Source organism: Morone saxatilis, unplaced genomic scaffold (assembly GCF_004916995.1).
Source record: "Morone saxatilis isolate NCDOM2014 unplaced genomic scaffold, NCSU_SB_2.0 Contig5, whole genome shotgun sequence".
Lineage (NCBI taxonomy): Eukaryota > Metazoa > Chordata > Actinopteri > Moronidae > Morone > Morone saxatilis.
In genome coordinates this window covers 25,769,373-25,779,040 of record NW_023340095.1, presented here as the reverse complement: position 1 = coordinate 25,779,040, position 9,668 = coordinate 25,769,373, and the positions used below count along the sequence as shown (strand labels likewise).

At 43.0% G+C, this 9,668-nt stretch overlaps 1 protein-coding gene across 1 annotated transcript in view; it reads left to right on the top strand.

Moving 5' to 3' along the window:
* LOC118338673 (calcium/calmodulin-dependent 3',5'-cyclic nucleotide phosphodiesterase 1A-like) overlaps positions 1 to 9,662 on the top strand; it is a 12,436-nt gene extending 2,774 nt beyond the window's left edge. Inside the window, 5 exon segments of the mRNA XM_035675950.1 lie at positions 116 to 236; positions 329 to 430; positions 1,661 to 1,826; positions 8,516 to 8,771; positions 8,854 to 9,662. Coding sequence (XP_035531843.1) covers positions 116 to 236; positions 329 to 430; positions 1,661 to 1,826; positions 8,516 to 8,771; positions 8,854 to 8,915 — 707 coding nt within the window. The 3' untranslated portion in view covers positions 8,916 to 9,662.
* Positions 9,663 to 9,668: the final 6 nt, after the last annotated feature.

Sequence of the window (9,668 nt, the reverse complement as noted above, 5' to 3'; positions counted from 1 at the left end):
GTTCCTCTGGCTCCTCCTAGTTCTGGTACAGTTCTGTACCAACAGAACAGTGGCAGAATGTTGAAAAACCAGGAAAAGGTGATTATGTGCCACAGTATCTACCTGACTACTCCAGGTAGCGTATCCAGGTTTNNTGACAGGTCAGTGCTGGAGAACCATCATGTCAGTGCCGCCTACAGGCTGATGGCAGAAGAGGACATGAACATCCTTGTGAACTTGAATAAGGACGACTGGAGGTGGGCACACAGATCACACGTCACTGATGAATTGATACATATACTATCACATATCACAGATAATATTTATTGTGTGTATTGATTATTGGCAGGGAGCTAAGGGCTCTGGTGATAGAAATGGTGATGTCCACCGACATGTCCTGTCACTTCCAGCAGATCAAGACCATGAGGAATGCCCTAACACAGACACACAGGTCCGTGCACCAACCATGACCTCTGTCCTCTAATCTTTAGCCAACATATATGTACCTGTGTTTGTTTTAGCTACATCAGCAGAACACAATAGTGCTGGTTATAATCTGTTAGTAATTAATAAATTAATAGGGGTGCCACCAAGGGAGGGTTGTGGCCCAGCTGATTCAATTCAATTCAATGATTATTTATAGTGCCAATCATCACAGAAGTATCTCACCCAGGCCACTTTCAAATAGAGCCACGTCCCAGTACTGACTGACGTGATGGCATGCAAAATCGAGGAAGGACCATGACGACTGCCCTGGCGCAGTTAACGAGCGGACAAGAGCCCATGATTACCATAATTATACCGTACGGTAATCACCATTGAGCACAATCCGCTTTTCCATAGGTATAAACTGAATAATTGTTGTCGTTGATAACGATATACCAACTAATAATTGGGAATGTTTTCTATAACAACATATGTACAGCCATATACCATAGATCTTCAATGAATAGCCCAGGCTTTTATTTGCTTCAATCACTGAACTCAACCTGCCTTCCAACCTTGGAATGGGCATCTACAGTATATGGGACAGGAGTTTAATTCCTTTTGCACAAAACTCTTCTCAGCAAATGAAATCACCAATTCATCAGACCTTTCAAGGTAGATAATTATATTTCTTATAAAATTCAGTATTACATTCTTTAACAGCTTAATAGGGACTTGAACAGTACATTGTGGTTAGTTTCTTTGATTAGGACAAGCAGATAATCAGTCTGCTGAACCAGACTGCTCTGCGCATCCCTGAAGGGCTTTCACAGCTGCCCCTCTCTCTTTGTCAGCCCTGCTGGAGTGGAGGTGTGGAGGCGGCAGCTGTCACACCTCTCAGCTCATGCTTGGATGAGATTTTGGGGAAGAAGTTGTGTTCAGCTTGTTGACAAGCTAGTTTTGCTTGTGTTGCTGCAGCAGCAGCAGCTGTCTGGGGAAATGTACTCTGCACACTATGATTAAAATACAAACTTAAAAACACCACACTGCATGTAGTCTTTCAAATTATATCCCTTTCTCTGCAGTAGTGAATTCACTAAACCGAGATTCTTAATTTTAAATGAGAAGATATTAACCTTTTTACCCTGCCAAACGTACGGAAAGTGTTGCTTTTCTGACTTTACCTAGTTACAACTTATTACTGAATGATTTTTGAAAGACTTTTCCATTAAATTATTTTGTTCTCTCTCTCCAGTATAGACAAAGTGAAGGTGTTGTCTCTGATGCTTCATGCTGCAGACATCAGTCATCCAGCCAAAGCCTGGCCACTGCATTACCGCTGGACTCACAGTCTGATGGAGGAGTTCTTTAGACAGGTACACACACAGCAACAATGCTCACACACACAAGGGGGCTGCAGAGTACTTCCAGTCTGTTGTCTCAAAGCAGTCTCTGAGCCTAGCACTGGTCTCCTCAGACCACTCCTTCACAGGCCTCTTCTCAGGTGGTAGTTTATTCACCACAGGGGTGTAGTCTGTGACCAGATGGACATGGTTGTGACCAAGCGGGGGGAAGGGGGGATGAGGTGTATGCATCCTTGATGTTTGCATACAACAAGTCCAAAGTTTTGTTTTCCCTAATGTGGCATTTCACGTACCGGGTGAAGGTGGGGAGAGCAGGAGGACAGTTTGAAGCATGGGTTGAAGTCACCGGATGATGAGGGAGGGAGGGATTGGGGGTGCTGGTTTTGAAGGTGGGAGACAATAGTGTGGATCTAGTCTGTAGCTGCAGTAGCAACAGCCTAGGGAGGGATGTACACAGTTACAGCAATAACATGTGAAAACTCCCTTGGAAGGTAGTACGTCCGCATGCTAACCGCTAACAGCTCCAAGTCTCTGGTGCAGAGTTGCTCCTTAACACTGATGTGTGCCGGGTGGCACCATCTTTCATTCACAAACACAGCGATTCCTCCTCCCTTCTTCTTACCGCTCTCTGTTGCTTTCCTGTCCGCACATACAACTTGAAATCCGTCCAGGGTCAGGAGAAAGTTCACTCAGCCATGTCTCTGTGTAGCACATGAGGCTGCATTCCCGGTACTCCCTCTGCAGCCGGGTTAGCCATAACACTATAAAAAAACACTAAAAAGAGGGAAGAAAGTTTAGAGCTGCCACTCATGAGGCACAAACATCCAACAACATTATGGCCCTTTTGGGGATATTACATAGACTTAGATTGATTTCCTGGACACTTACCCTAATCCTAGCCCTAACCACTAACCCTAACTGTAACCACAGACCCAAAAATCTACTTTTTCTAATTGGAGAAACAGCATCCCCAGTTGGACAAGTAGTTCCCATTTAACTAGTCTTTAGTCTGAAATGTCACCAACCGGACAAAATTGACACACATCACCAACACAGCGTCCAAGATGATCGGACTACCCACAACCAATCTCACAGAACTAAACAACAGGGCCATCTCACGCATTGCAACCACAATAACGAACCTGGACATAGACACCCCCCCCAACTCAACCCAAATATCTCACCCCACTGCTTCTGGACGGACCTCCCCTCCACCGGTACCGAACATTTTGAGCGCAAACAGGTTTCGCATTTGGGAAAAAAAGCCTGGCATTCCTTGCAGCTTAATTTGCTTGCTTCTAAACAAAGCGGGGCATTGCGAGTGCGAAGGTCCACCCTGTCATGTCCTCATTATTCTGATTCGGTTTGTTTTTTGTGGATTTGTCTGATGTGGATGGGCGTCTTTCTTTTTTGACTGTATTGGGTGTTTGTCTGCAGTGCCAGTGATGTTGGAGATTGAATTTCCCCCTTGGGGGACAATCACTTGAATCCTCCCTGAATCTTTGAAATGTTGTCCCTTCAAGGAGCTCAAGTTGCAGAACTTTATATAACACACACAAATTTTTTGGGAAAAAAACTGTCAGCCATCAATATGGTTTTCCTCTGGAACAGACTCCTAAATCACTAAATACTAACTTCACTTATCTACCTTTATAACCAAAATTACAAACAAAAGTGGTGAAGAAAAAAAATTTAACAAGCACACATTCACAAAGAAGTATGGACTTTGGTTATGGATTTCATATACTTTATTGTATTAAAACTCTTAAAAACCAAAAAATCGATCGGGTGATTCTGGGACAAAAACTTCTTGGAAATAAGAGTCTCCAAACACCCAACCCGTCTTTTCTTGTTTGAATTTAACAGTTTTGGAAAGTGGATGTAAAATACCACTCAAGAGTTGATTAGATATTTTAAAAAAAACCAACCACTTTATGATGCCTTGGTGACTGGTGTTCTTTTTCCAAGGGGAGATAAAGAGTGGGTGGAAACTTCGGTCTTCCTTTTTCTCCTCTCTGTGGGACCGCAAAAAAGCCACCATGATTGCCCACAACTTCACAGATAGGTAAGGAACACCATCCAACCAATAATACCTAAGGAGCACAGGCAGGTGAGGAGTTACCATTAACCAGTAATAGTAAACAACCGAGGAACTATTACAGAACTTCATGGACACGGGAGGGCTGTTCGTGCATATTAAAACCTGTTCAACATGGACATCTGCTGGGTGGTTTTGAAAAACACAACACATTCTCGATTTTCCCAATCTGATTATTAAACTATAAAAATAAGTAAAAAAAGTATTTTTATCAATTCACCACTGTCTTCTCTCCTTCCCTCTGACTGGTTTGCAGGTTTTCACATAGACTTTTATCGTGGAAAGCCGGAATTTCCAGTGGTCTCTTGATTCGATACAACAGAAAAACGTGACTTGGGTCCTATCTGATAGAAGAAAGAACAGGGAAGCAGGAGAGGACTGGAAACAGGGAGATCCCAGGTTACCACTACCACTTATTTTGGGGGAAGTGGTTACAACATCTTAAATTTAAAAGCTGCAAGCAGCATTGGGCGGGCCCGCCACATCACCCCACGCCCAAACGCCCCTCATCGTCGGAAGCTGGAGGGAGACCGCTCTTAGCTTTCATAAGGCGAGACTCTTTCCTGCGAACCGTGGAAATTCAGCGCCACGCCCAACCTTTCTAAACACCCAATGGTGTCTAGATTTGCAGTGATCGAATTTGAAATCAATCCCGATTAAATGTTGTTAGGAGGGGGAGTTATTTAAAAAATTTGAAGCCCTGACACTGCCGGAGAATGGCATCAGCAGTTTTGACATTCGATTCAAGCTGGGCCAAACTTTATCGCACCCAACGGACCACGCCGCTGTCCCAACGTACAGTCCCACACAATTCGCAACAAACCTTTCTTGAATCAGCAATCATTCTTTGAACTGTACTGACCAATTATGAGAGCAGATTCGACAATTCCCTTAGGGGAAGTTCCTTCAAATACGAAAGAAAATTCACCGAAAGTGACCATTGGAATTCTAAATGGCCAAACTTTTTGATGGAAAAGCCAACGGACATGCCCTTCGAACGTTACAGGTCACAAATAGCACACTTTTTCAATCAGCAATGTCTTTTTGCACTGTAACTGACGAATTTTGAAAGTTAGATCTCGATAATTTCCCTAGGAGGGAGGTTTGTTAAAATTACAGGGCGAAAAATTCACAGAAAATGGACCATGGAATTCAAATGGGCACCGACTTCCTGTTATGGTTTGGGTTATGGGGTCCAAGAGGGCTTTTTTGTTATGTTCCTAACTTCGCATCAATTCCTGCCAATTTCGAAGCCCATTTTGACACACCCACAGGCAACATCCCACTATGAACAATGTAAAAATGCGTATTATCAAAATTTGACGGCCACGCCCACAAGACACAACCACTAGGTCCGGTGGCCTTTCTCACTTATTACTGAACATTATTCACATGATGGTGTCCAGGTGGGACTTGGAGAATCGGATAATGGTACGCAGAAGTTTATGACAACTCCCCTTCATGGCGAAAATCGCTGGGAAATTTCCACAGCATGCACTCAATAAGGAGTTACTCATGTGGACAAAACACATTCGGAACCCATTTCAAGGACTCTTTCCTTTATTTGAAAGAAACCAGCTTTTCATGGCGTCGTTCTTTCATCTCTCTTCAGTCGAAACAAAATTCTCTTCCAAGTTCTATACGAAAACTTGGGACTGCTTAGCAGCATCTTACGGCTAACCTCTTTAGCAAACCTCTTTAGCAGCCATCTTCGGTTCCTTGCACTTCTCACACACCGTTTGGCAACACGACACCTGCGTTAAAACCACGGCCATCAGCTCATGTTCAGAGCCAACAGGTTCGTTCCTCATTAGGATGCTGATTTGTCCAGTCACACACTGGGGTTGGACACCAGGTACTACGCGGTTGCAAGCCTGGCAAGCATGGGATCTCCGATTTCTCATGATCGTCGACAGGGCTCCATACTGCTTTGCTAAGTTATGATTCTGATTACCCAAACTCCCTCGATACATTTCTTTATACAAAAAATCCAATCCCTTACAACATGTCTCACAATCTTGCAACATTCCCCCTTCAGCTTCGTGGTTTGGAACTGATTTAAGATTATGGGCTAAGCTTCATGTTTTCGGAGGCTGTAGGCTACAGATTCCATTGTTAAGGGTTCCCATGGTAGAAAAGCGATAAAAAAGATTTCAGCAGTTTTTAATTAGTTCACTTCACCAAGCAAGTTTATATAGTTTTAGTCTTGTATTTATGGATGGTGAAAAAAGGGCCCCTGGTTCCCATTCAACTCTGCTCTGTTTCTTAGTCTAACAGGGAACAGGTGGTCAGTACCGTGGAGTCAGCTGCACAAAACACAGTAGTTGGTCGCCATTGCGAAAACAGGTTCGTTGATGGGACAGGATGGACTTTTCCTGGACCAGCTTATTGACCCTGCCGGCTCTTGAGGCTCCACCTATCCGGCGTTCATGGCAAGCAACAAGGGGACAGATGGAAAGAGCTTCTGTGCACGGTAAAACTCCACACCACACACACCACACACCAGAGGTATTAACTTCAAATTTCATCGTATTTGTAGCCCTCTGGTATGTCATTTTGCTGGTATTAACCATTTTACCTGAAATGCAGAAGCTGGAAAAGGACTCACCCCCTGAGTTTGGACTTTACGTTCCAGTTTACAACAAGTGGGGTTGTAAAAACAAAGCTGTAGCCATTGTTAATTTCAATTCTATTTTATTTGTATAGCGCCAATTTCATAACAGAAAGTTATCTCAGGCCACTTTTCCAAATTACGAGCAGGTCTAAGACCGAACTCCTTATAAACCATTTACAGGACCCAACCGTACCACCATGAGGCAAGGGCACTTTGGGCCGACGGGGGCAAGGAAAAACTGCCTTTTAACGGGGCAAAAACCTCAGGGACAGACCCTTCGGCTCTAGTGGGGCTGGGTCAAATCTGCCTTGACCAAGTTGGGGAGAAAGGAGATAGGAGAGAGAGGAGAGGAGAAAGAGAGAGGAAGAGGGAAAGGACAGAGAGACCAGAGAGGAAACAGATGTACAGAAAGACAAACACGATGTACAGGCATTGGTTAGCCATCATCTAGCCAATACCAGGTTATATACAATGCATTATGCAGTATTTTGCCCAATGCTGTAGCAACATGTCCACAGACTGTACTGTGTGTACGCCTAATATAATGAGACACGAAAGGCAGAAGTGCTATAAAAAATTTTATCACTACAGCTTTCACTACTTTTAATGTGTGTATCAGCTATCTTGGATTTTGAGGTCAGAGTTGGTGAGGTTCTTCTGACTTTCCAACTCGGAAATTTTGACTTCCCAGCACCATTAGTTAGGTATATTGTCTGTTCCCTTCAGACTTCGAAAATGCCATCAGCGGATGTAAATTACTTCTGTTTTTACAAGTGTGTAGAATTTAGTGGCAGTTAGCAGTTAAATTGCCAGATTGCAACTAACTGAACACTGTGTGCATCTGTATTTAACGATCTGGTAGTGTGTAGGGTTAACTATGGTGGCCGTGAAACCCACAAAAAATGCAAAAGGCCCTATCTACTGCAAGTGTTTTGTTTCTCCCTCCTGGGCTACATTGAAGGTGACCCTTGACATTTATAGATCAAAACAGCTCATTCTAAGGTAACAAAAACACAACGATTCCTATATTTAGGTAATTATACACCAATGAAAACATAGCTATGAATATTATATTTAATTCCTGCCAATAGATCCTCCTACAATGGACAATGAACTAAACTTTATTATCTGTATTTCCTGGTTCAGACATTAGGTTTTGGCACTGTTCCATCACACAGAAAAAAAATCTATGTAGAGAACATTGCTTTTCACCTCTGAGAGTCATTCGTAACAGTAACAGGACTATTACAAGTGAAACATACATTCGGCTGATTTTTGACTCCCACAAAGCTATATTTGTGTACAGCGCAATTTTCTACAGAGCCCAAGAGGTGTTATGAGGAAGAGAAAAGAAATTCATGCTCTTCTTAAAGCATAACTTATAGGGTTGTCACTTTTTCCAAAAAGAATACCACTGTCTGGTGGCAATGAGAAAGGCAGAGTCATTAGCATGGCTTCAGACTGTTTATCTCGTTAGTTGTTTCTGTAACTTTAAATTCTTTGCACAGAACATAACTTGTTCCTTCATATAGATGTGGTAGAAACGCAATTCTGTATGAAATTTCCTGTAACTTCACACTGCAGGCAAAAGAGGCCCAAATCTGACTTTTTTGCCCATATGTGACTCATATCTGATTTTGAGTCTGAACAGGACAAATCAGATTTTTCAAATCAGATCCAGGCCACTTTTATATATGGTCCTAAATCCAATCTGATGTTTTTCAAAGCGACCTCAGTCTGAACGATCATGTCGCATTTCATCCGACTTTTACGTCATTGAAGTGAGACGGGTGTCACAATTCTGCTCTGGAGGAGGCGGGACGCGGCAATATCATAATCATCATCATAATTTTGTCGGCTCTGATTGCAACTGCAAAATTGATACACACGCTGACATTTGTAGCATCCATATTAACTTCTGTAAACACAGTGTGCTGCGTGTGACGTCACGTCTTCTTCTGCGCATGCGGGTCACTTCAGGGCCGTAGACTGGTCAGATCAGATCTCAGCAAAAAATCGTAATTGAGCATTAAGACCTGCAGTGTGAACGTACCCTTAAACTTTCCTGTGTGTCTACTGTGCACAGAGCTGGCCAATAAGGAGAAGGAGGAAAAAGAGGAAGTGGAGTCTAATGTCAACTCAGACATACAACCGCATGTCTCACCCAGTCACAGTGTCCCTGATGGACACACCTCTGACCAGTCACAGAAGTCAGACTGCTCCCCTCCTGATGAAACACATGACAACAATTCTCCTGACCGCATGCCTACAGATCACCTGACCTGGAATGGTACAAACATGACATCACATGCAAACTTTTCCTAAACTTTGACTCTCAATGTTCTCACTTGATGCTGTGGTAACTGTTGCAGGGGCAGGGACAGGGGAGGAGGAGAAGGAGGAGGACAATGATGAAGTGCTAGAAAATGTCTGATGATTCTCCAAGGCGAGCCCGCCACTGTATCTGACTGTGGCAGATCACCATGGCAACAGATGGTGCGGTGCAGTGACAACAAGAGTTCAGACTCTTCTGTTTAAACACAGCAGCTGACAGTGTGGTTCAGTGGCCCCTAAATGGCCACCAGACCTTATGTTTACAACTGACCATGAAATTATCACATTCAGAGTGACAAGATTCATCAAATAACAGCTTCTTAGCAGCTTCATGGTCCATTTACAGTGGTAAAAGTGTTTGTGATTTATTAGAAACTCAAAGGAACAGTGTCAGTGAAAATGGTGGAAATATCAGTTTAAATCAAAATAAAGACAGACAAGATAAAACCAAAGAGCGTATAGTGGCTGAAAATGTCTTCATCATGGCTAAGGCAGGCTTATTATTAGGGTTATCTGAAGGAATGAGACATGGAGCTGTTAAGAAACAGTTGTGGAGGCTTTGTGAATGAAGCTGAGCAGAGTGACAGGTGTGTTGTTACACGTCTTATAATATGTTAGAAATGTGTAGAGATATTTGTGCTCTGTTCTCTGTTCTGCATGTTGTGCTTCTGGCTACAACCCAATATGTGATGTCAGAGCTGTCAAATAATAGTCAATAGATCCTTTAGGATATGGCATGGTTTTAAAGCTGCAGTAGGTAACCTTTAAAATAGTAACTTTTTGTCATATTTACCGAAACTTCACTATATCCTGACAGTAGTACATGAGAGAGATAATCTGTGAAACAATCAGG